This window comes from Oncorhynchus mykiss, chromosome 21 (genome assembly GCF_057628025.1).
Source record: "Oncorhynchus mykiss isolate SJ-2025 chromosome 21, ASM5762802v1, whole genome shotgun sequence".
NCBI classification, from domain to species: Eukaryota; Metazoa; Chordata; class Actinopteri; order Salmoniformes; family Salmonidae; genus Oncorhynchus; species Oncorhynchus mykiss.
The window spans coordinates 15263683-15290803 of NC_143042.1; the positions used below are offsets into that span (position 1 = coordinate 15263683).

Genomic DNA, 27121 nt, shown 5'->3' on the forward strand with positions numbered 1-27121 from the left:
GTTGAAGGGGAAATAGAAACAGGAAGATTTTTCTTGTTTGTTCACTGTTGGATCACTGGGTAGTGTGGGGAGTCTGTCCTGTGCCTGGCATCAGCTGTGAGGGTGTCATGCAATTAAAACGCTCCTGAATGGAGGATCAGATGGACCTGCAGAGGGCTTACGTCACCTCTCACACAGAGGTGATTGCGAGTTGCCTAAACAAACTGCACTGGCATGCATAGTTATCATCAGTTTACAGGGTTTCTGATGCTGCATGAGCGATTCAAGGTTTAGTTCGAATGCCTTTACTTTTGGCGATCAAGGTTATCATGAACTATGCAGATTCCAGATGAGTAATACATGTGTAATAGTGACACCATCCTCCACTATGGAGTAATGGACTATGTTCTGAATAATGATACACAGGTGATGCCGGATGCATCCAAGATGCAGTCCAAACCTCCCCTCAAAACCTTAAGACCAGATTGGATCAGTCATTTGTCATTATCGTTTACTAATAAATTACTTTTTCCTAAACTTAAGTGCACAGAGTCAGTATCTGTGGTCCAAGTCAGAGGAACTTTACAGCTTTGAGTATGAACAGGTCCATTTGCTTCCGTGCCTGTTTAAAAACAACCAAGGCCAGATTTGAAGCAAAAACAGACAGTTATGACAGAGTTATAACAGGGACAGGCACTCTGTCCGCACAAACAGGCCGGATAGCCATAATCGTCCCAAACAATGCCAGGACAAAATGGGGAGGATAGTGGAATGAGCCGAGGTACCGGTCCTGTGAGGGAACAGGGAGACACAAAAACAAGAGCTGGATGGAGGCTGTACTCACCAGACTGAAGTCCCATTGAGGTCCAGGGGTGAGGAAGGTGAAGGAGCTCCCTCTTCTCAGTCCTGGCCTACAAGACGAAGATGGAAAAGAAAAAGAGCAGGAAATGATTGCTTGTTCAACATGAATAACACCATACCCTACACCCAAATTCAAAAAGGTGACACTACTAAGACCGTTACATCTCAGGGCACGAGATGACATAGCACACCACCACAAGTCCACCAGGTAACAACCACACAATACCACAATGTCCAATGTTGCATGCAAGAACGCAAGCTCACCCTTGCCTTGTGAACGCTCAATCATGGTAGTGCAGGAAGTGCCTCAGAAACACAATTACTCAGTCATTCAGTGCCTTCCCCAAAGACCCATTCAGACAGAGAGAGTCATGCTCAGGTGCCACCGTATACGTCTGTGGCACACGGTGTATGGGAGTATCGACTCTGGTACATACCACAGCCTGCTGTAGCCATAGCGGTGTCCCCTTCGCTGCATCCTCAGACAGCCAGCTAGGATAGACACCCAGCAGAGTAGACCCAGTCAGAGAACTGTCCTTCACCCCTCACTCTCTGTGCAGCACCCACAGGGTTACCAGGTCTCCAAGATGTCCTCACAATACTCTTCTCTCTCGCTATCTATAGGACAGACAGCCTACCCCTCTCACATGTGTAGGAGGACCCTACCCACCCCTTTCCTAATTGGGGGAAGGAAGCAACTGTTGCCTCCTGTTGGAAGTTTGTTTGCTGAGAGTCTAAGCGGGGGGTGCTTTTTAGGAAACACAGATGATGCCGGCCCACTGCTCCATACTGGTCACCACCAACCTCATGTAACACCTCAAATACAATACTCGCCCTTATCAGGTTCTCAATGATTATACATCAGGTTATATTTGATCATTGACGATAACCTGACGAGGGCGAGAACTGACCGTGGACTTCAGGAAACAGCAAAAGGGAGCACCCCACTAGCCACATCAACAGGATAGCAGTGGAGAAGGTGGAACGTTAAGTTCCTCGGTGTACATATCACCGACAAACTGAAAATGGCCCACGCACACAGACAGACAGTGTGAAGAATGCGCAACAGCACCTCTTCAACCTCAGGAGGCTGAAAAAATGTGGCCAAAAACCCTCACTAACTTTTACAGGTGCACAATTGAGAGCATCCTGTCGGGCTGCATCACCGCCTGGTACGGCAACTGCACCGTCCACAACCGCAGGGCTCTCCAGAGGGTGGTGCGGTCTGTACAACGCCTCACCGGGGGCAAACTACCTGCCCTCCAGGACACCTACAGCACCCGATGTCACAGGAAGACAAAAAAAGATAGTCAAGGACAATAACCACCCGAGCCACTGCCTTCCATCCAGAAGGCGAGGTCGGTACAGGTGTATCAAAGCTGGGACAGAGAGATAGAAGGCCATCAGATTGCTAAACAGCCACCACTAGCACAGAGGAGGTGGCTGCCTACCTACAGACTTGAAATCATTGGCCACTTTAATAAATGGAACACAAGTCCCTTTAAGAATGTTTACGTATCATCTCATATGTATATACTGTATCCTTCACTATCTATTCTTTACTATCTATTGCATCTTAGACTCCTGTCACTGCTCATCCATTATTTTATACTTATATATTCTCCTCCCATTCCATTACTAGATTGTGTGTATTAGGCTTTGTGGAATTGTTAGATATTACCTGTTCAATCTAGAAGCACAAGCATTACGCTACACTCGCAATAACATCTGCTAACCATTTCTATTATGGCCCTGTCACACGCTGATAACAACCCACATGAGTGATGAAGCCCAATTTGACGGCTTTCAAAAGACCCGTTTCCACATGGTTTGGGTTTGAGTTAATGTCAAGGTGTTACTTCGATATCTTCTGAAACCGTCAACAATATGTTCCAATATAGACCAGATCATATCTGAAAACAGATTAGGGATAATGGTGTTAATATATTGAGACCTCAAAAGGAAATCAACCTCTACAATCCTGACATTCTTTCCTCGATTCCTCTGAACCACTTGTCTCTAGCATGTGTTCCTGTTGTACTGCTGTTACTGGGCCAAGTCATTCCGTTGGCCTTCCTGCCTCGTTGCTACAGGTGGCATTGTGCACAGTGACACAGCACTTGTCTATAGTGAAGGGCAGACTGCACTGACCACAGCTGTGGTGTCACTCTACAGCTTCCTATGTGGTCTGCACCCAGAATCAGTACGGCTAGTAGTGGAGGCCTAGAGGACAGTGGAGGAATTCCACTGGAAGTGTGAGTGAGTGAGAAAAAGAGAGCGAGAGAAAGAGTGAGAGCGAGGAACATAGGGAGTTCAGACAAGTCAAACAGGAAGAAAAATATAGGACTAAAAAAGGTGGAAAGTAGATTGTAGGGAATAAGGGCAAGGAAAAAGAGAGGGATGGGAGAGCAAAGTCAACAAGAAAAAAAAAATGAAGGGAAGCTTTGACTATGTACAGACTCAGTGAGCATAGCTTTGCTATTGAGAAAGCCAGGCCTGCCTACGGCGGCCTATCAAGAGAAGACTGGCTATGTGCACACTGCCCACAAAATGAGGTGGAAACTGAGCTGCACTTCATAACCTCCTGCCCAATGCATGACCATATTAGAGACACATTTTTCCCTCAATTTACACAGATCCAAAGAATTTGAAAACAAACCCAATTTGGATAAACTCCCATCTCTACTGGGTGAAATATCACAGGTGTGCATCACAGCAGCAAGATGTGTGACCTGTTGCCACACAGACAACCAGTGAATACAAACACCATAGTAAATACAACCAATACTTATGTTTATTTATTTGCACATTGTTACAACACCATATATAGTCATAATATGACATTTGAAATGTCTTTATTCCTTTGGAACTTTTATGAGCGTATTGTTCATTATTTGTTCACTTTACTTGTGTTCATTATCCATTTCACTTGCTTTGGCAATGTAAACATATGTTTACCATGCCAATAAATCCCTTTGAATTGAGCGAGAGAGAGAGAGACCTGGGCAGAAGAGAGAATTGTGTCCGAGTGGCACTGGCGGTGTCAAAGGTCACTACAGGTGGTCAGCAGACACCACACTCCTCCCCCATTTTCCATCATGAGGACTGTGGTCAGTGACAGTCGTGGCAGAGACCATAGAGCCATTGTGAGCGACAGACCTACGACAAGCAGCGCTGCTCCTGCATGAGTCAAGCAGTAAAAAAAACAGTCACTTTCTACAGAACCACAGCCCGAACTGGATGATCGGTTTGACTCGACATTCAACGGAACGCACCATAACGTGGGGAAAAGGAGGGAGAGTTTAGTTACTGGATCTGCTGCGGCCTGGAGGTGAGGAGGATGGTTATGACGACTGTCAAGGAGAACGCCTATGGGTGTGTGTGTTAATGTGTACATTAATGCCATTCAATCTGACAATGCGCCAGGATGTGAAACAAATCCGAGGAGACACCAGTAATAACTAGGCTGATAGGTCTAGCAACAGGATGCTATGAGAACGTCTCTGCTCAGTGAGACATTCCTGTCCAATAGACATCCCAGTGACATCTGGCAGCCAACGAGCTCATAAAGTGAGACGATGCTTTATGTTATTCTATGTTGTGGGAACCGGTGTGTTCCGTCGACACCAGGAACACCGAGGTGTGTGAGGAGATGTATGAAGCGATGCTGAGACAACCTGGGTGGTTCACTGGTGTCTGCCTGGTGGTAGTGTCTCAGGAACGCAACCGGGCTTCAGACAATCACAGTGGTTCCCTCAGGAGAAGTCAGGGGATGGCCAGAGCAGGGCTATTTCTCAGACAGTGGTCAAAACATACAGGGAATGGAGGCCTGAGCCCAACACGGTGTGTGTGTACAACAACACACATATCACCACCAGTCTCTCATTCTCCCTCTGTCTCATCATTCTAAACGAACACAGTAAAAAGGTACATTATGTAATAATGCAGAATAGAATGCCTGAAGAGCTCCTTAATAATAATACATAAATAAATAATTCCACCCAGAGACTGGGAAAGGTGTTTCCTAAAAGGATTTAGGTCTAATCATGTGATGTTTTTGAAGGTTCTTCCTATTTGATGCACACTTTGTACAGTAAATGACATCAAAGATGTATCATCCTCGAGTGATTAGGCCAGCATTGCTTTTACTCACATTTCTGACCCACACACCAGATAACAGTCACACCTGAGCTTAGACTAAATCGATTATTTCCGATCCTGTAATGTTGATGGGATGTAATGTTGATGGGATGTAATGTTGATGGGATGTAATGTTGATGGGATGTAATGTTGACCAGAGGGTACATTCAAATATTGTTTATTTTATTTATTTAACTAGGCGAGTCAGTTAAGAACAAATTCTTATTTACAATGACGGCCTACACCGGCCAAACCTGGACGATGCTGGGCCAATTGTGCGCCGCCCTACGGGACTCCCAATCACGGCCGGTGGTGATACAGCCTGGATTTGATCCAGGGTGTCTGTAGTGACACCTCAAGCACTGAGATGCAGTGCCTCAGACCGCTGGGCCACTCAGGAGCCTGGGTCATTCAAATGAAAAAAACATCCCAATGACAAAACAAATGATTATTTTAGACATGATTTCCTTTTATCTGACCTTACCCACGTGGACCGGATGTTTACAGATGCTGACCTGCTTTAAAAACAGAGATAGCCTAGCAATGTGGTGCACCTGACAGACTTCTCTATCATAAAAACCCCTCTGACTGTACATGCCTGAAGGTAATTTACTCTGAAATCTTTACCTGGGGCAAGAGACAGTTTTTCCCAGGTGAAGTAAACTCATGATAAATACTGGAAGAGTGGAGGCCGGGGGAGCGGGAGGTGGGGTGGTACATAAACTAACCTGGCAAACAAAGGCAGGGCCTACTATGATGCCTTTCCACTGACTCACAGCACATACAGCTCTCACACACTGGCACAGTGAAAGTGGCCTTTGCCCCCAAGCTGACTGCTAAGACCAAGTGAATATGAAGTGACATCAATCACGTATGCATAAAAAGGCCCCACACACCAGCACAATGGCTGGTATCAGCTTTCTGAACAGCTCATCGTGGGTTGGAAATGTGACATTGGATACATTACATTGATACACCTGAATGCTATTGTTAAAGGGTCTAAAAACTATAGATGGTTTTACAATCTAGGTTTGTAGGACATTATAGAGTTAGTTGTTAATTTTTCTAGAACATTAATGACCATTCTGCTCCCACGACACCTGTCCATTGTAAAAAAGGACAAAGGTCAGTCCCTGGGGCTTGTGATTGGACGTCACGGGCAGGGGTATGATTCTTAAGCAGAGGTAGACCCGTTACACACTTCTGTGGGTCAATAACACCTGAATAGGCTGGAAGCAAGGAACAGTCAGAAAATGTTGACATAATTGAGGCTGAAGGACAGCGAATAACGATTGAGACAGGAGCACGCAGCTCAATAGTCACAAAAGGTAACATTCAATCACACACCTATTACCTAGTAGTCCAAAGTCCACTGAGCAACACTCTCCTTGTTTTCCTGCAGGGTTGGCTATTAGGGTCATATTTATATAGTCACAGTTTTCCCAACAGTGTGCAGGGGGCTTTTGGCACAAAGCATGGAAAGCCTACCAGTGTGCCACTTGCCAACATAAACATTCTCAGTACTGATCACCCCAAAATAAAAATTGATTTTTGGCTCTATCAGTCTTCTGTCTGACTGAAAAGATAAAAGTCTGATTTAAAAGCCTGGGGAAATTCACAAAGACTATTTCTGTCATAACGCGTATGCAAACAGGAAAGGTTAAAAAAGTATAAACAAATCAAGTATTTTCTTCCTTACAAGATGTGGACCAGTAGAGGTTGGACTCGGAAGGGAACACTATCTTTATGAGACTTTGAACAAGAAGTGCAAAGTCCCTTCATGAGACATCATCTGCTGTTCTGTAGGCCAGAGAGATATGCAGAATTCTGTAAAAATATCTGTGTACAACGTTAAACACCAAATAATGCATACAGAGCAGAATTAGGCCGATACCCGCTAACGATCAAAATCCAGAAAAGAGGCGTTCCATTCGACAACCACCTAAATGGAAATAGATTCCCAAACCTTCCATAACAAAGCCATCAGCTACAGAGAGATGAACCTAGAGAAGAGTCCCCTAAAAGAAAGCTGGTCCCGGGGCTCTGTTCACAAACACAAACAGACCCCACAAAGCAACACCGTTAGACCCAACCAAATCACGAGAAAACAAAGCGATAATTATTTGACACATTGGAAACTACTAACAAAAAAACAGAGCAAACTAGATGCTATTTGGCCTTAAACAGAGAGTACACAGTGGCAGAATACCTGACCACTGTGACTGACCCTAAATTAAGGAAAGCTTAGACAGACTCAGTGCGTAGCCTTGCTATGTACAGACTCAGAGAGCATAGCCTTGCTATTGAGGCTGCCGTAGGCAGACCTGGCTCTCAAGAGAAGAAGACAGGCCGCTGTAGGCAGACCTGGCTCTCAAGAGAAGACAGGCCGCCGTAGGCAGACCTGGCTCTCAAGAGAAGACAGGCCGCCGTAGGCAGACCTGGCTCTCAAGAGAAGACAGGCCGCCGTAGGCAGACCTGGCTCTCAAGAGAAGACAGGCCGCCGTAGGCAGACCTGGCTCTCAAGAGAAGACAGGCCGCCGTAGGCAGACCTGGCTCTCAAGAGAAGAAGACAGGCCGCTGTAGGCAGACCTGGCTCTCAAGAGAAGACAGACCGCCGTAGGCAGACCTGGCTCTCAAGAGAAGAAGACAGGCCGCTGTAGGCAGACCTGGCTCTCAAGAGAAGAAGACAGGCCGCTGTAGGCAGACCTGGCTCTCAAGAGAAGACAGGCCGCTGTAGGCAGACCTGGCTCTCAAGAGAAGAAGAAGACAGGCCGCCGCAGGCCCACAGAAAATTTGAAAACAAATCCAATTTTGATAAACTCCTATATCTATTGGGTGAAATACCACAGTGTGTCATCACAGCAGGAATGTTTGTGACCTGTTGCCACAAGAAAAGGGCAACCAGTGAAGAACAAACACCATTGCAAATACAACTCAGATTTATGTTTATTATTTTCCCTTCTGCACTTGAACTATTTGCCCATAACTACAACACTATATATAGCCATACTATGACATTTGAAATGGCTCTATTCCTATGGAACTTTTGAGAGCATTGTTAACAGTTTATTATCTATTTCACTTGCTTTGGCAATGTCAGCATACACTTCCCTTGCCAATAAATCCCTTTGAATTGAATTGATAGGAAAAGTCTAAACGGTATACCTGAGACATCCCAACTCTGACTAAAACTGTCAGACTGGCTTTTACCCCCAGACCATCAGGCTGCTCAATAGCCACTAGGCAGCTAGTTACCTGCTACCCCTGTCCCCTGGACTTCCTTCCCTTTATGGATATTCTACCCCCAGTGGACATTTATCATTGCTACACAGTGTAAATATGTAAAGTATATAGTATTCTTTTTTATATTACTGTTTCATTCACTCTTACCCCGCCCCCACAGTTGTACATGTGTATATATTATCATCATCTTTATTTTGTCACTCTTCTTTTTATAGATTTTTTATTTGACCTGCACTGTTGGAGCACAGCACATTAGATTTTCACTGTAGCCTGCAATTACATCTGCGTCCCTATACATGTGACTAATAAACTCCATGTATCTATCTATCATCCATCAAACGCCTACACCAACTGTTATTCCTGGTTCCTTGATTAATTTGTTGGTATTTACTGCCACCCTGTGGTCAACTAGGGTGTATTACAGTATTGCAGCAAACTGTCGGTGGTGCACAATTACTTGCAGTACTAGTGATCTGTAGCCGACTGTCTGTGTAAAAGTTCACAATTACGGCATCTGCTGACGCAAATGGATGATTAGGTCCTGACGGGAACATGCAAAAGTAACCAGCTAAAACATTTTTCCAAGGACTTGGACTATGCAACCAGCACTCCATTCTAGCTGCAATATAAGTTTGTTTGCTATGACTATGACTATGACATAGTTACCCAGCTAACAAACTTTTAGAGAACATTCACTTAAGAGTCTCATTAAGTCATTAGCAAAACGTTTTCATAGGAATGTTCCAATGATGTGTCAAACAGAACTTACCCAGAACGCGGTTACCATGTTCTCTGAATGTTCAATATTGATGTTCAAGACAAGTTTCATTGGAACATTGCAAAAATATTCCAGTATCCAGTTCTGAGGGTTAGGAGATATTACATCAACGTTACACAGAAAATGGTTACTAGAAAATAAGATAAATATAATATAAAACGACCACACCAGTAGAAATTCAGTTTATAGAGCTGAAAGGTCAGATGTTGTTGCACGACGACTTAAAAGGTGCAATATGCAAAAACCACTCTGCCATTTCGTGGTTGCTAAAGTTGTAGTTTGCCTCATTTCAGTTTGTGACAAAACAAGCAATATATATAGTGAAATACAGTATATTTTCAATAACCAAAAATATTGTTTGAAGCTGGTGTACAAAACCTAAATTAGAAACGGGGAGCATAGAAATAACACACAAAAACATATCTACCGCATTCAAGGAGTGACAGATCTAGTTTATTTGTCACGTGTGCTGAATACAGTGAAATGCTTACTTACAGGCTCTAACCAAGAGTGCAAAAAAGGTATTAGGTGAACAATTGGTAAGTAAAGAAATAAAAACAACAGTAAAAAGACAGTGAAAAATAACAGTAGCGAGGCTATATACAGTAGTGAGGCTCTAACAGAGGAGACTACAGTGCCTTGCGAAAGTATTCGGCCCCCTTGAACTTTGCGACCTTTTGCCACATTTCAGGCTTCAAACATAAAGATATAAAACTGTATTTTTTTGTGAAGAATCAACAACAAGTGGGACACAATCATGAAGTGGAACGACATTTATTGGATATTTCAAACTTTTTTAACAAATCAAAAACTGAAAAATTGGACGTGCAAAATTATTCAGCCCCTTTACTTTCAGTGCAGTAAACTCTCTCCAGAAGTTCAGTGAGGATCTCTGAATGATCCAATGTTGACCTAAATGACTAATGATGATAAATACAATCCACCTGTGTGTAATCAAGTCTCCATATAAATGCACCTGCACTGTGATAGTCTCAGAGGTCCGTTAAAAGCGCAGAGAGCATCATGAAGAACAAGGAACACACCAGGCAGCTCCGAGATACTGTTGTGAAGAAGTTTAAAGCCGGATTTGGATACAAAAAGATTTCCCAAGCTTTAAACATCCCAAGGAGCACTGTGCAAGCGATAATATTGAAATGGAAGGAGTATCAGACCACTGCAAATTTACCAAGACCTGGCCGTCCCTCTAAACTTTCAGCTCATACAAGGAGAAGACTGATCAGAGATGCAGCCAAGAGGCCCATGATCACTCTGGATGAACTGCAGAGATCTACAGCTGAGGTGGGAGACTCTGTCCATAGGACAACAATCAGTCGTATATTGCACAAATCTGGCCTTTATGGAAGAGTGGCAAGAAGAAAGCCATTTCTTAAAGATATCCATAAAAAGTGTTGTTTAAAGTTTGCCACAAGCCACCTGGGAGACACACCAAACATGTGGAAGAAGGTGCTCTGGTCAGATGAAACCAAAATTGAACTTTTTGGCAATAATGCAAAACGTTATGTTTGGCGTAAAAGCAACACAGCTGAACACACCATCCCCACTGTCAGACCTGAGACTGGGACGGAGATTTGTCTTCCAACAAGACAATGATCCAAAACATAAAGCAAAATCTACAATGGAATGGTTCAAAAATAAACATATCCAGGTGTTAGAATGGCCAAGTCAAAGTCCAGACCTGAATCCAATCGAGAATCTGTGGAAAGAACTGAAAACTGCTGTTCACAAATGCTCTCCATCCAACCTCACTGAGCTCGAGCTGTTTTGCAAGGAGGAATGGGAAAAAATTTCAGCCTCTCGATGTGCAAAACTGATAGAGACATACCCCAAGCGACTTACAGCTGTAATCGCAGCAAAAGGTGGCGCTACAAAGTATTAACTTACGGGGGCTGAATAATTTTGCACGCCCAATTTTTCAGTTTTTGATTTGTTAAAGAAGTTTGAAATATCCAATAAATGTCGTTCCACTTCATGATTGTGTCCCACTTGTTGTTGATTCTTCACAAAAAAAATACAGTTTTATATCTTTATGTTTGAAGCCTGAAATGTGGCAAAAGGTCGCAAAGTTCAAGGGGGCCGAATACTTTCGCAAGGCACTGTATATACAGGCACCGGTTAGTCGGGCTGATTGAGGTAGTATGTAGATATGGTTAAAGTGACTATGCATGTATGATGAACAGAGAGTAGCAGTAGCGTAAAAGAGGGGTTGGCGGGTGGTGGGACACAATGCAGATAGACTGGTTAGCCAATGTGTGAGAGCACTGGTTGGTCGGCCCAATTTGAGAATTGAGGAGTATGTACATATGTACATGAATAGTTAAAGTGACTATGCATATATAATAAACAGAGAGTAGCAGCAGTGTAAAAGAGGGGTGGGGGGGGGGGGGGGGGACACGATGCAAATAGTCCAGGTAGCCATTTGATTACCTGTTCAGGAGCCTTATGGCTTAGGGGTAAAAACTGTTGAGAAGCCTTTTTGTCCTAGACTTGGCACTCCGGTACCGCTTGCCATGCGGTAGTGGAGAACAGTCTGTGGCTGGGGTCTTTGACAATTTTTAGGGCCTTCCTCTATAACTCACATTTCTATGTGAATTTGGTCAGGTCACCCAATAAAAGTGACATATTACAGCTTTAAGTCAGTGAGTCATAGTTTTAGTCAAAGTATGATACATTTGTGCATGAAGTGACAAATCCAAACTGCACACTTCCTGCACATCCATGTGAATGTGTGGTCTATGTCATACAAATCATTTTCAGTCTAAGTTTCCTTTCAGGGCTGGGTTTTATATGACTGTTACCACCAGTGGCGACCTGTCATTCAGGGCAGGTGGGGAAGAACCTGTTTTGCATGTTATTTTTGCCATTAATAAGTGACACATATCAGTTCGCAAACAATGTATAAAAAAAGTTTTAAAAGTCATTGAGTTAATGAAGCCGCATACAAACTTGGTCTCTTTTTTGCTTTCTTGAGTAAGGCAGCTCCAAAATGTAGGCGTTTCAGCCTTGCTTAGTGCTTTCTGTGGTGCTGGGCCAGAGGAAAATACGGAGCGTAGGGGTTGGTAATGTTCTCTAGTTACGCCGTGATTGACTCAAGTGTTCTGTCACTCATGAGGACAATCTACAAGGAGAGCTTGAAAATTCAAGTCCCTTGGGTGCTGCAATAGAGTTACATTAGAAGTGCCCATCCAGGAAGGCTCAAGGTCATTGGCCACAGATAAAATAACATCAAATCACATTATACCTACAGTAGCTTTGATTGGACTGATGTCAACATCTTACTTTCAAAATCCTCATCATCATGAATCAAGTCAACAATCTACTAGCAAATCCTTTTAATCCTTGTCATATAAAGAGAAATTATAAAGAGAAATTGCAGATAAAACGTAACGTGGCTCATCGGCCATAAACATCACACAACAAGTTGGAAATAACAAATTCAACAATGAGTGGTTTGGAAGGAATCAGTGGCTAACTTCAAGCGTTGCAAAGCAATCACTGGCCTATTATTATGTGGAGTGGATGTGCAATCCAAGTTTAGGTTTAAGGGTATTTTTCAGCTTAAAATGATAAACATTCAACATTGGCCATGCTGTCAATCCAGCATTACTTCTGCTGCTTGCAGAACAACTGGAAACTCGGAACTGGGAAATCAAATCAAAGATTATTTGTCACGTGTGCTGAATACAACAGGTGTAGACCTGAAGACCACTAACATCATGACTCAACTTTGACTCAACTTTCTTTTTCCCCACCTAGAGTTTCCAGTTATCTTGAAAGCACCATAAAACCAGAAGAATGCCAGACTTTGATGACAAAGTTGGAACAGGAAGGTGGCACGGCGGTCCTTCTTGGCCTAAGTGAGCACAGCACAAGGTGAGTCCAAAAATGAATTGTATACTGCTGCATAAATGATGTAATATGTCAGGGAGATATGTAATCATCGAATATTGTAAGAGCTTTCATTGTCTGCATATATTCCCTCTTTATTTATACTAGAGGTCTGACTGGGTGTACAGGGAGAACACTAAGATCAGCCTATGTTCTGAATTCTGTCACCGTACGAGTGGCTCAGCAGTCAAGTCACTGCAGCTCTGGTTCGACCTCAGGCTGTATTACATCCGGCTGTGATTGGGAGTCCCATAGGGTGGCGCACATTTGGCACAGCGTCGTCCGAGTTTGACCGGGGTAGGCTGTCATTGTAAATAAGAATTTGTTCTTAACTGATTTAGCTAGTTAAATAAAAGGTTAAATAAAATAAAAAAACACTTCAAAAGTGCTGAACAAATAGTTATATTGACTATGTCCATTCTAGCTCATTAATGTCTGAATCGAAATTACGGATTGCCTCTTATCCACATTTGTTTGAGCCAGTCAGTCATATTAGCTATGGATTTTTTTAAAGGCAGTAAATGAGGCTGAACTATTTCGCTGCCAGACAACTCTCCGCTGATATCCAGGTGTAACAGGGATAAGGTGTTGGGACTGCTGTTGGGACTCCGCTGTTGGGACAGCTTTATGTAGGCCCTAACAGCTTGTGGGAACCGTTTGTCACCGTTATAGTCTAATTAATGTATTGTTTAATGTTGTGCTGTGGCTTTGCTGGCATGAACAAAAAAAAAAAAATTGTAGAGGTTGCCCCACCAAGATTTACCTGCTAAAATCGCCATGCTGGTGGGTGGTAACCAGTGGCATCGCTTATTAAATCAGAAACAGCTGCAAAGTTACTCCTCTTCACGATAGATGAGCCAAACAGCCTTGTGTGCACTTGGCCGCCTGAACCATGGAGCAAATTAAAATAGAGGGTGCAAACATATGTTATTGCACCTACACTTAAAAAAATAGGAAATGATCATTTGTCACCTTTTTTTTTTATAGTGTGTGTGTGTAATATATACACATACATACACATATACAGTTGAAGTCAGAAGTTTACATACACCTTAACCTGTGTTTCAATGTATTTGGCTTTCACAATTCCTTACATTTAATCCTAGTAAAAATTCCCTGTCTTAAGTCAGTTAGGACCAACACTTTATTTTATAGATTGTGAAATGTCAGAATAATAGAGAGAATGATTGATTTCAGCTTTTATTTCTTTCATCACATTCCCGAGGGTCAGAAGTTTACATCCATTCAATTAGTATTCGGTAGCATTGTCTTTAAATTGTTTAACTTGGGTCAAACATTTTGGGTAGCCTTCCACAAGCTTCCCACAATAAGTTGGGTCAATTTTGGCCCATTCCTCCTGACAGAGCTGGTCTAACTGAGTCAGGATTGTTGGCCTTCTTGCTCGCACACACTTTTTCAGTTCTGCCCACAAATGTTCTATAGGATTGAGGTCAGTGCTTTGTAATGGCCACTCCAATAACATGACTTTGTTGTCCTTAAGTCATTTTGCCACAACTTTGGAAGTATGCTTGGGGACATTGTCCATTTGGAAGACCCATTTGCAACCAAGCTTTAACTTCCTGACTGATGTCTTGAGATGTTGCATGAATATATCCAGCTTGCAAGCCTCCCCCTTTTTCCTCCAAACATAACAATGGTCATTATGGCCAAACAGTTCTATTTTTATTTCATCAGACCAGAGGACATTTCCCAAAAAGTACAATCTTTGTTCCCATGTGCAGTTGCAAACTGTAATATGGGTTTTTTATGGCGGTTTTGCAGCAGTGGCTTCTTCCTTGCTGAGCGGCCTTTCAGGTTATGTCGACATAGGACTCATTATACTGCGGATATAGATACTGTTTTACCTGTTTCCTCCAGCATCTTCACAAGGTCCTTTGCTGTTCTGGGATTGATTTGCACCTCTGGCACCAAAGTACGTTCATCTCTAGGAGACAGAACACGTCTCCTTCCTGAGCGGTATGACGGCTGCGTAGTCCCATGGTGTTTATACTTGCGTACTATTGTTTGTACAGATGAACGTGGTACTTTCAGGCATTTGGAAATTGCTCCCAAGGATGAACCAGACTTGTGGAGGTCTACATTTTTTTTGGTCTGAGTTTTGGCTGATTTCTTTTGATTTTCCCATGATGTCAAGCAAAGAAGCACTGATTTTGAAGGTAGGCCTTCAAATAAATCCACAGGTACACCGCCAATTGACTAAAATTATGTCAATTAGCCTATCAGAAGCTTCTAAAGCCATGACAGAATTTTCCAATCCGTTTTTAAAAGGCACAGTCAACTTAGTGTATGTAAACTTCTGACCCACGAATTGTGATACAGTGAATTATAAATTAAATTATCTGTCTGTAAACAATTGTTGAAAAATTACTTGTGTCATGCACAAAGTAGACGTCCTAACCAACTTGCCAAAACTATAGTTTAACAAGCAATAAGGCCTGAGGAGGTGTGGTAAGGGCTAGTTCTTAAGCACAACGCAATGTGGAGTGCCTGGATACAGCCCCTAGCCATGGTATATTGGCCATATAACACAAACCCCGGGCTGCCTTATTGCTATTTATTATAAACTGGTTACCAACTTAATTAGAGCAGTAAAAATATATGTTTTGTCATACCCATGGTATACGGTCTGATATACCACGGCTGTCAGCCAATCAGCATTCAGGGCTCGAACCACCAGTTTATAATAGATGTTAATGTTCTAGACACGTTTCAATAAGGGAATCAAACACCAAAACAAATGCATATTGGTTCTCAGGAGGTTTTTGCAAACATACGTATAATGTTCCTGTAACTAACTGAAACTGGACACTTAAACATCAGTGGAACATTACAGGTAACATGAAAACGTCCCCTCTCCCTAGATTTGTTAGCTGGAATGTGTAACAATGACTACGTGCTCGAACTATAACGTCAGCCAGCCACATGCTAGCCATTGGAACAAAGATTCAACTGACGTTACAGAACGTAACATTAGCTATCTAAGTAATGTTAACACCATAGATATGGTTTACACATTTCTAATCGTTTCATAGCGTGCATTCAATAGTTCAGGCAGCGTTAGTCTCACCTTGATTTGGTATTGTTATTGCTCTCGCCGGACGTCTCATCATCGACGGAGAACTTCCTCTTCTTGTTTGCCTTTCTCTTCGGTCTGTCATTCTGTTTCTCTGGTATCGAACTTTGGACCTGTCCTTCATTGGTTTCCTCCATTTGAAATGCAGAACCAGAAATCAATGTTGAAGGTGAGAATAATAGCTAACTATTTATTTAAAAATAATAAGAACTGTAGACAGATGTTTGAAATTCTTTGAATATGGCGGATATCCGAACAATGACCAATAAGGAAAGACCTGAGGTTCTAGTTGCTAGGATATATGGTGAAATGGGCGGGTCATACTGTAAACAGACGACTCTGGGCGGGGCCAGCCCCTCTAATAACAATTGGGAATGCTGTAGTACAATGAACTCGCTTCTATTATCTGCACAAAACAACAACCCTTTGACACAATTTTCCTGTTATGTTAATCATTCAAAATGTAAGAGTACTTTGGGTTGTCAGGGAAGATGTTTGGTGTAAAAAATTTTTTTTAGGAATGTAGTGAAGTAAAAGTAAAAGTTTAATATAAATATTTAAGTAAAGTACAGATTCTCCCAAAACTTCTTAAGTAGTGCTTTAAAGTACACACACACACACACACACACACACACACACACACACACACACACACACACACACACACACACACACACACACACACACACACACACACACACACAGTGGCTTGATATGTCCCAAAAATAATTTAAACCATAAAGTATTTATTGCTGAATTTCAACACATGGTTGGCAAACAGCTATTGCGTGCATGCATTGAAAGGTCCAGGCATCAGAAGTCATGGCGGCAGTTCACAGCCGTTGGTCACGTTCCAGTAGGCGGTCTGTCCGTAGCGGAACGCCCCCTGTCCTGGTGCTGTTACTGTGACTGCAGTCTCCAGCAGGGCCGAGAGAGTGAGGGGCTCACACAGTTCACTGCACTGATCTTTGACCTCAGTGCTCTGGGTCAGATCTAGGGCAGTACCTAGATACAGACACACACACACAAAATATTTACAGTACATCGTAATCATCATCATCACCAAAATCAATGTCTTGTGCGTGTCATGAAATACCTTCTTTTTTTTTAATGATTTATTATAAAAAAACACAAGGAAGGGGTAACATTAAAGTACTGGAACATGAAGGACAAACAATACAGGATCAAGACACTATCAAACATGTATCAGTCTTTCCGCAACAGAGCCATCCTTATGTGTGAGGGTGCATGTGCATGATAGTGATATAAAATATATGTCATAGTTCCTTTTCATGATCACAATCTTGTGAAACCCAAACCCTCCAAGATCCCCCCACAGTTCCCCAATACCATTCTAGACCCCACCCATAGTCCCCCCCAGAAGGGGAAAAAATAAATAATAATTCCATTCGCCACCCCCAAGAACCCCCCAAATGCACCAACAGCCAAGAGAATGAACTAAAGAGAAAAAAGGAAAAGACAGGAGAAAACAGCAAACAACAATGCAAAATAAATAAATACATAATAATAATACATTTAAAACAAAGGACATCAAGGACAACTGAAATCATAACAGCAATGCCAACTGTATATGTATATTGTGTGCATGTCTGGCACTATTACATGTATGTGTGTGTTCTTGTATGTGTTTATTTGAATGAGAGTGTGTGTGTATATGCACGTGTACAAACACCTGCATGGCATCAGCCTCAGGCAAACCGGCATTAGTTGTGAAAACACTGCCACTTAGTTACATTCAAATGTACTTTTATTATGTTTTATTTTGATATTTTTTCCCCCTTTATCTTTTGACCATCGTTCTCTCTCTCTCACACAGCAACTCCACTCCCACTTGTCTCCAATTCCACATACCAACCCTCAGTTTCCCTCAGCCCATCCCATCTATCTCTGCTGGCCACCCACTTCGTGTTTCTACGCAACAGATATCTTTCAACTATGCTATGATGTTTAACTTACAATTTCAATCTATCTAATCGAATAGACTCTACAGATTGCGTGTTGAAGATAAATACCTTTACTAAGGGTATTAGTATATTAGTAATTGACTGACCCGGTCTCTCCAGATCTCCTTCACCATTCCTGAACCTGAGATCAGAAACAGGCTACCTGAGGGCAACACCAAAATAAATGGTCTATTGATTCTGTATCCTCACAATAAAATCTGCAGAGCTTCGATGATTTTAGGCCCCAAATATTCAACATTTGGTTGGTGGCAAGAATTCTATATAATAATTTGAGCTGAAAAGCACAAAGTCTTGAATCTTGCATTGTTTTATATATCAACTCATACACCCTGTACCCTGGAATCGGTACATCAAAAATCTCTTCCCAACTATTTTGCTATCTGTTTGGCACAGTTGTCAACATCCTGGTCAGCAAATGAAACTGGTATACTTTCCTATTTTTATTCTTCTGCCAAGTTCGATCCTTTATTTTGGGCAGACAGACCAGTTCCCTACCTCCTCCCACTGCCACCCGCCTCCTCCATTTTTGGGGTAATGCTGTAATCAATTGGTTTTACTCTTGGATTGACCAGATCTTCCCGTACAATTCTGATAACTCCATGAAGGACATAACTCTACCATTACAATTTACAATATAATTTAAGAACAAAATACCCTTTTCAAACATCTTTTCCATAAATACAGGTATTTTATCAACCAGCACATTTGAGTTCAGCCATATTTGTTGTAATATTTGTTCTATCTTTTCAGGGGGATGAAATTGAAATTGTAGCCAGCTCTGCAATGCAATGAAATACCTTCTTGCCAGTTGTCCCTGTCTGAAAACGTTGACCTATCCTCAGAGAACTGCACACAGAGACTCGTTTGCACCCATGATGGAGCTCTGTGGGACCACAAAGTGCTGCCATTCATCAGCATCCCTAACTATACATAGTAATGGAGAGCAATATTATGTTTCAAATGATTTGTGACAACAACTCAAGACCACTCAACTCTTTCCCAGCACACCCACCTGCTGCTCCGCTTGCTGACATCTCTTCTCATCCCAGATGGCAATTTAAGAGGATGTTTCAGAGGAGGCAAACCACTCTGACGACCCCGAATGGCTTCAAGCCTCTGAGGGAACAGCCAATTGATCAATTTAAGAGCATTCAATACTCAAGATGTCCACATTACTCTTGGGGGTTTTGCTCAACATCACATTATTTTTTTAAATGACCTCTGACCTTGGCGGGGGCGGGGGGGTTGCCTGCCAGGTATTTGGTGGGGCTGTCACCCTCCTTCAGGTTATGGAGGTCAGGCAGGGGGTTGTTGGCTATGAGTAAGGCTGTCCTGTCCAGGTTGGCCTCCGAGGCCTTGAACATGAGCGCCACTCGATTCTTATGGCGGCTAGACTTCCCTTGCCCCTGAACCTCCAGCAGCTTCTGACACTCCATCCTGTCATTAAACGCCTGAGAGAGGGAGAGAGAGAGAGACCAAGAGAGAGAAAGAAAAAGAGTGGAAATGTAATCGAAGCAAGTATCTAGAAATCTACTTGTTGGTTTTTCATTCATGACTGTTTTTATAGACAACAAACAGAGTTTGCATTGGTTGAATGTCTTATAAAGATGACACAGGTCAGGGTTGGTAACGGTGTGTGGCATTGTGACAGGATGTGTTCTGTGTGTAGTATCAGGGAAACCTTGATCACTGAGGGCCCGCCAATGGCTGTCTCCATTATAGCCAGTTTGGACTCAGACTCCTCCCTAAGAATGTTCCAGATCTCTTTGGAATCAAGGACTGTTACAGACATATTGAAAATATGTCAAACGTCATCGACTTCAACACACAATACTGCTCATTAGTACTGTAGTCTGCCTACTGTAGTCTGCCTACTGTATCAAGGATAGCAGCAATGTAGCAAAACCCAGATACAGATAAAAATGTAATGGTTGGTATTGTGTTTCAGAGCATGAACTCGGTCATATATTTGCATTGTTAGAAGGACTCTCACCTTTTGCTTTCTGATAGATCTCACGGGCCTTTGGAGCAATAATCTCATCCTTATTCACTGGCTGGAGGAAAGCCTTATTCCCTAAAGCCCTGTAAATCAATGAATGGACAATCTCACTACAGCCAATTCATATTGCAAACAATAAGCATTATAATAACAAAATCAAATAATTTATCAAATAAAATCGTACTTTTTAGCCTGCATGGAGAATTCAAAAACAAGTTGTGACAATGAGAGAATACTGACATTGTGATTCAGAGGCTTAAGTGAAAGCAGTTCCATCATATTTAGAATGCAACAGTGCATTCTACAGGTCTTTGGTGATGTCATAGTGTACTGTAGAACTGTAAGGTAGAACTTTGCATTGTTGCTGAAACACCCCCAAAGTTGTATGTTGTGACATCGAACCAGTAATATGCTATGTTGAAGATACCCAGGTTAGGAGGATTTCTAATATCCCATAAAGCTTTGCGTAAATGTGGAAGATTTCTAAACAAACAGACCAGCGATGCTAGTTATCAACTAGAATAAACATGAATCTGTTTCATTTCAAAAGCTTACGCACATGAGTCCTTACCTATTTTGTCTTCAACCTAGCCAATTTGGGCTCCACAGGAGGCTGGTGAGGGGAGGATGGCTCATAATACCACAGGTTTGATGTGTTTCATACCATTCCAGCAATTACAATGAGTCTGTCCTCCCCAATTAGGGTACCACCAGCCGCCTGTGAAAAGCACACTTATGGGTTATGAAACACCCATATAATCAGGAGATAGGTAACACACTGGGAGCATTGATGTCTGTTTGCATTTGACTCATATGAGACCATCAAGGTGAAAGGAAAAGTGTACTACTGCAGTGCCCTAGGCCTAGGGCAACGGAAAAGGTGCAAGGACAACTAGGCCCCATTAAAACCCCATTGATTTGAGGGAAATAGCTTATTACGGAATAATGGCAGGTTTTAAAATAATGATACGAGTTGAAATGACATAGTATCTCAGCTAATAATCATGTCCACAGAATGACCTCTGGTCAAATCTGTTCCTCTGTAGCATTTGAATGTGGAGAGGCACTTATTTTACTTCCTTCGCCGCCTCCTCTTCCTCTCCCAGTTCAACTGCATTCTCTGGGATGGTCTCCAAGTTCAACTCCATGATCATGTTTGTACTACAATGCTAACCACCATCAATGCCATCGCCCCATCCACAACACCTTTATCTACACCTAACAACACACTATATGAATAGATACCAGTTGTCTCGTGACATGGTGACACAGGCGACAGAGACGCCGAGCAGAGATAAGAGAAACTTCCACAACTTTAAAATCTTATTGAGAACATCAGGCTTCCTTGGAGCTCATTCATCCACATTATAGAACAGGAACTTTCCCGGTTTAATTACGATTCTGTCCTCAGTTGACTTCTGTGGTTCTGTGCGGTGTCTGGTACAAGTCCTGCAATAAAATGCCTTTCCTGTTTCCATGATCATGTTATAAAGTACGTGTTGGATTGTGTTGTGTTCTTCTAGGTATAACAGTGATTCAATCTGTTATGAGTGAGGGTATTGTGAAATGACTTGTTTTGATCCCTTGAGCTCTGATAACTTTTATACATAGCAGAGCGGGGTTATATAGGGTTACATGCAGGTGTATAACCACGGACACAAACATAATAACATACACACAGGAAAACGTAAGATATCAATTCAGTTTAATTGAACATTTATTCAATAAACACTTTAAAAACTGTCCCACTGGAAATGAGCTCCCATCCAACTCATTTCGATTCCAGGATCTGTAGAGCAGACCCTGTGACACGTACAATATGAACATTCATCCAATTCATTTCCTGTCTGCTTGACTGTAGAGTTGACATGTAGACATCGTGAAGACATTGAGGCATTGATCCCCAGTCATTATAACCGATTTCAAATGGTGCTAGAAGGCTTTAAGGGGCTCTAAACACCAGAGGAAATCAGTCATCCTTTAAAGGGGAGAGAGAGAGAGAGGATGGCTCCAGTAGACTGATTGACACTACCAGAGGCCCAGTGCTGTTCTCCTGTCCCCAAGAACACTGATTTCAAATGGTGCTAGACACTGAGAACATTAATCTAAACCACCATGTGAAACCAGCCTCTGGGGGAAGACTTTCCCTGCCGGACAATAGGGATGCAGTGGACGCGCAGCAGTAGCAAATGGTTTTGGAGGACACTTTGCTTATTTCTCTTTGGCCGTAATGACAAGTAGAAAGTCTGTGCAGCAGTTGTGACATGGATGACAAGTAGATTTACAAAGACAGTCCACTCATGTGGCTCAGCATTTTTATGATTAACCTTAACCAAAACACCAACACAATAAGTATCAGTATAAAGATATCTGTCAGTACAGAAAGTGATCGTGACAGTGCTTTGCTTTTGCCGGAAGTCATTCTGATGAATGCCGTTGCCATGGTAGCCCAGCTATGAGGACAGCTGATGGGTGACATCCTCCTCCACACGTCAGACACTACCCCTCTTAAGCGCTGTGAAGAACTGCAGTAACCTCATACAAACAATACCAAATCTTTAGATACTATTCTCTTCACATCAACATAAAGAAAACATAACACATATTAGACAGTATAGGACAATGATACAATTTTGTATGCACAATTCATGACAACAATCATTATCTATCAACACCTGTAAGAAATACGTAACAACTATTTGTTATCTAACCAGTCAACTAGTCTTCTATTCTGGAACTCATCCAGCAAACAAGAACACAATGTTACTCATCTACCCACCTGACTGTTGTTCTCAAAGCTCAGCAACCGCTCTGCCAACCAAGGGTCCTGCGAAAACACATAGAAACACCACATGACCACAGAGTGTGTGAGAGTGAGTGTAAGTGTGTGTTTGGGCAAACACTCCACATCCATGAGTAACCAGACAAACTACTCTCACAGCCACTAAACACTTGCCGTGTTATCCTACCTGTTTTACAGTGCTTGCCTCATAGCCTTACAATAGTTTCCTTATTGTGTCCTGCTTACTGTACCTGTCCTGCAGGTATCTATGAACACGGTAGGGCACAGGCTGCTGTCCATGTGACAGGGTGACACCACTCTGCACCTCCCCAAACCCTATTTCTATTTACAATGGGGCTAGTGTTGACGATGACATCATGACCACACACAGACACACACACACACACACACACACACGTGTTTCACGTAGGGCATGGCAGGCAGCAAACACACCTGTGTATCCCACCTGATCTTCATCATATCACATTCAGGTGGAGGAATGTACAGTGAGTGAACAGATCGCAGCAGGGGTGTTCAGTGTCGGAGAAAACGACTGGGACACAAAGAGCTCTGTGCTGTGTGATTATGAGAACCCGGCCAAAACACTTAAGTAACCATGGTGTCGCCATGACAACACAGCTCAATAGCAGTTGGTCCCAGAGGTTCTCACAGTCAATCACAGGTGTCTGAATGCTGGGTGTTGGATGACCTATAATGGCCATATAGCATAGTACATGTCAGAGCATGTTGTAAAGAAAGAAAACAGTTGGATGGAACAGTATCATCACCACGTGACACGTTTCTACAATCCTGCCTTTGGACACCAGGGGGCAGCATAACATCTCATAAACCACACAATACTTAGTCACCCACCAGCACCAGTCCGTGGCATGGTAGGGAAGAGGAAAGAGTGAAGCCAACCTCAAACCTAACAACAATAACACCCTGTGGGATGAATAAATAAGTAAGAGACACGTTTCATCTCTACCGCTCTCTTTCTCTCTCACCCCCCCATGTGAAAGGAGCCCTTGTGGAGCGTTGGCCGTTGCGCTCTCCCAGGAAGTGACATGCAGAGACAGAGACTCCCACACACCGGCCCGGCAGGCCCTAGCTGCCGCGGGTGACGGTGATGTCACTCAGGGTTTCAAAAAGATCAAGAAAGAGAGAGAGTGAAGGTGGTGTGTTTATATAACAGCCTGGATGGTGGTGGAGGGGGGTGGTGGGGTCATTTTCCTGAAAATTATATGAGATTCCTTTTTCAGGGAGAGGCCGGCCTATTCCTATGCTGGGTAGACTAGCATCTTCCTTTTGTCCAAACTTGTATGGGCACATCTGCCTTACGGAGCACCTATTTCATGAGATTAGACTTAATCTTATGCACATCCAAAAAAGTGACAGAAGTTTATTCATTTGTTAGTGTCAGAAAAGGGTGGAAACGGTGTGTGCTGCAAGTCGTCAAACACACATAAACGCCTCACACAAGAGGAGGAGACAGACAGACAGAGCTCTGTGGACGTGGGGTGACTGTGAGAGGGTAGACTATGGTCCAGGTGCATAAGAGGAGGATGAATGATGAAAGGAGATGGGGGATGATGGAGGGTTGACACTGATGGACAGGATGTTCTCATCATTACACAGGAAGAATTACTCACTGCTTGTATGATAATCAGACGACAAGGTTACCCCTCCTGCCGGATATGGCATTACTTACCTACGGTATGTGTGTGTGTGTGTGTGTCGATACGTGTGGGAGGGTAAAGGGACTATGAGTCATCAGTCAGAGCATCTTTCCCACCTTCATGACAACACATCTAATATAATGTGAATCAGTCATTTGATAAATGTGAGAAACACTGTTCTGATGGGACTCACTATAGCGGAATAGAGAGGACACACTGCTGAGGTGTTAAAACAGTGAGTCATCCAGATCTTTATGAGGCCTGATGACTGACTAAGTTCTCCTGTCTTCAACAGGCAGCACGTCAAACCCCTCTATCCCCCTGGGACTACATCATCACTGACCTGAACGTATCCTTCATTCCCGTAAAGATAGCATCTGAGCCATTATATTGACATAACTGTTCTAGGAACTGTGTAGCGGAATGCAGTGCTGAAGAGGCTCAAAGGAGTGACTGGCATTTCAGTGATTAATAGCTTCTGACTACTTATTAATACTGTAACGACCCAGGGTCATTACAATACCTTCCCTCCTAGTCTTTTCAGAGCCCCTGGAAACTCTGGCTTAAGTCCCTTAATTGGATTCCTGATCAAGAAAGTCAATGGAAAGTCAAAGGGAGAAGCTAAAGGAGGAGGTTGCACATTGAAACAGATCTTTCATGATAGAGTACACAGCCAACATGCACAGGTGTCCATGATGTGAATATTGGGAGTGTGTGTTTCTGTGTATGCGTGTGCACGCGTGTTAATGTGCGTAGGATGTTACAAAACAAGAGTGCCAACTGAGTAATGATAATGAAGGAGACTGCAGCCCCGTCAAAGCCCCTGTGCTGTACAGTATGTGAACCGTGACAGATGACGCCATACGTTCAGTACAGATGTGGTGATAAGGCATTAAACTGGATGATGGGGCCATTCTCTGAGGGCCATTCCTGGAGTTAACCAATAAAGACCCTCCATTACTGGATAAGTGTCTCTGTCAGTATCTCTTTCCAGATGATGCTGCTAAGCCTAGCATGCATCGCTGAGCTCATGTGTGTGTTAATGTGCATTAGCGCGTGAGCGCTAGCTGCGCTATGGGTTCATGCATGGGCCATGCAGAGTAATAGGCTGTACTGATGGCAGGTATTAGCCCCTTGTGCGTTTGGAGCTATGCTAATGGAAGATCAGTCTGATGGAGGGAGAACAGAACATCCATCATGGTTGTGGAGTAAGTGTTTTTTAAAATCAAATACTATCTAACAAGCATCTATGCAGTAAGCGAGGAATACAGTACAGTGCCAGACACTTGAATGCCACACACACACACACACACACACACACACACACACACACACACACACACACACACACACACACACACACACACACACACACACACACACACACACGAAAATAAGCCCACGTCCTAAGACATGATTTAAGAGTTCCTGGCTTTTCAGAACACAAACAAGGCAGGCTGACGTTTCTCCATAACCCTCCAAAGTATTTTTCCACTGTCAGAGAAAAAAAAGGACAATAACAAGTGTGTCTCCTCGCTTTCTAGAGAATCTTAAACATCTGGCTTTGTTTGGATCCAGTTCCGGGAACGGGACGAACTTTGGTCCACTTTCTGTGCCACTTTAAGCCGGGAGGACACGTCTTTCACGGAAACAGATAAACAATCTTAACAGCCTAATTGGAGGAGGGTTAAAAAATAGCCCTTGTTTTTCTGCGGATGAGACTGAAAGGCTCTGGAAATGTGCGAGAGGGAAAAACAGAGGCTCTCATCACCTCCGGCTCAGGAGCAGGCTGCCAGGAAGCCAGGGAGGGGGGGTGCAGGCAGAGTTAGCCCAAGCCAGGCAGAGGGGGTGTGTTGTGGGGTTCTGGGTGACGTGTGTGACCCCCAGAGGGGCTGGATGACGGCAGGGTGAGTCACTAAACCCGGATGACGGGTGGTAGCAGAGATTATGAGGCAGTCAGGACTGCTGTGATCAGCCTCCTGTTTATCTCCACACCTCCCAACTGACAGGGTGTGTGTTTGTGTGTGTGTACTGCAAGAGAAGGGAAAGGGGGGAACCATCCCCCTCCTTGGAATTAAGCTGAGACAAAACTCACACATTTTGACAAAGTGGTTCACGTTTACAGTAAACAAATTATACACAGATATGCTATCGTAATTTGATCACTGTGTTGTCGCAGAGAATTTTGCAGTGCAACAGGAAATGCAAAGTGTGGTGTATTCAAGGTTTAAAAAGGCTTGTTAAATTTGTAATTTCCACTTTAAATTGTCAGACTTAATAAAACATTTTTTTTAATTGAATCAACCCCTCCAAAAATGTCCATTAATTACAATTTACATAATAATTCACATTTCCTGTTGCTGCAGGATTATTTTTCATTACATTCTTAGTCTCTGACAAACATCTACCGCAGCAAACTGAGGACTGTTTTACTGAAGCGCTAAAATCCATTTGAGATGGGACACATTTGCTTTTAATTTTGACACAGTTCTCTACAGCCCACAAACACTGAGTCACAACAACACTCAAATGTCAGGAAGCAGAATGTCTGTCAACATGGTGGCAAATAACAAAAACTCCACACACACACAGACATACAGACACACACACACACACAGTCCAAGAAAAATGACCGCAGGCACACTCCCTGTTGGCCCATCGCCAAGGCAACTTCC

At 43.0% G+C, this 27121-nt stretch overlaps 2 protein-coding genes and 1 long non-coding RNA gene across 4 annotated transcripts in view; all 3 read right to left on the minus strand.

The window, feature by feature from the left end:
* LOC110500106 (neuroepithelial cell-transforming gene 1 protein) overlaps window positions 1-17006 on the minus strand; it is a 37092-nt gene extending 20086 nt beyond the window's left edge. Inside the window, exons 1-3 of one of the 2 annotated variants that reach the window (XM_021577277.3) lie at window positions 15996-16256; window positions 1278-1332; window positions 824-890 (exon numbers count right to left, since the gene is read on the minus strand). In XM_021577277.3, coding sequence (XP_021432952.3) covers window positions 824-890; window positions 1278-1332; window positions 15996-16125 — 252 coding nt within the window. In that variant the 5' untranslated portion in view covers window positions 16126-16256. Of the gene's footprint in view, window positions 1-823; window positions 891-1277; window positions 1333-15995 lie in introns of both variants that reach the window. The other variant, XM_021577276.3, reaches the window with a different exon arrangement.
* LOC149973006 (uncharacterized) lies at window positions 16731-19644 on the minus strand. Its single transcript, XM_090214032.1, has 4 exons — window positions 19213-19644; window positions 18999-19102; window positions 18784-18869; window positions 16731-17006 (listed from the first exon to the last, which is right to left on the minus strand). Exons 1-4 carry the CDS (start codon window positions 19627-19629, stop codon window positions 16822-16824), a joined length of 792 nt encoding a protein of 263 aa, XP_090070158.1. The 5' UTR covers window positions 19630-19644; the 3' UTR covers window positions 16731-16821.
* A 2029-nt stretch (window positions 19645-21673) lies between these two features.
* The window catches only part of LOC110500107 (uncharacterized), a 53223-nt gene continuing 47775 nt past the window's right edge, over window positions 21674-27121 (minus strand). The window contains exon 4 of the long non-coding RNA XR_002470058.3: window positions 21674-22812. This is a non-coding gene — a long non-coding RNA (uncharacterized LOC110500107). The remainder of the gene's footprint in view (window positions 22813-27121) is intronic.

Bases quoted from the DNA above. Each gene is read 5' to 3' on its own strand.
- LOC149973006 (XM_090214032.1), bottom strand. From the start codon at position 19,629: ATGCCACACACCGTTACCAACCCTGACCTGTGTCATCTTTATAAGACA. The intron at 19,103-19,212 runs GTCAGAGGTCAT...CTGTTCCCTCAG, and splicing joins ACCCCCCCGCCCCCGCCAAG to AGGCTTGAAGCCATTCGGGG. The intron at 18,870-18,998 runs GTGGGTGTGCTG...GTGGTCCCACAG, and splicing joins GTCAGCAAGCGGAGCAGCAG to AGCTCCATCATGGGTGCAAA.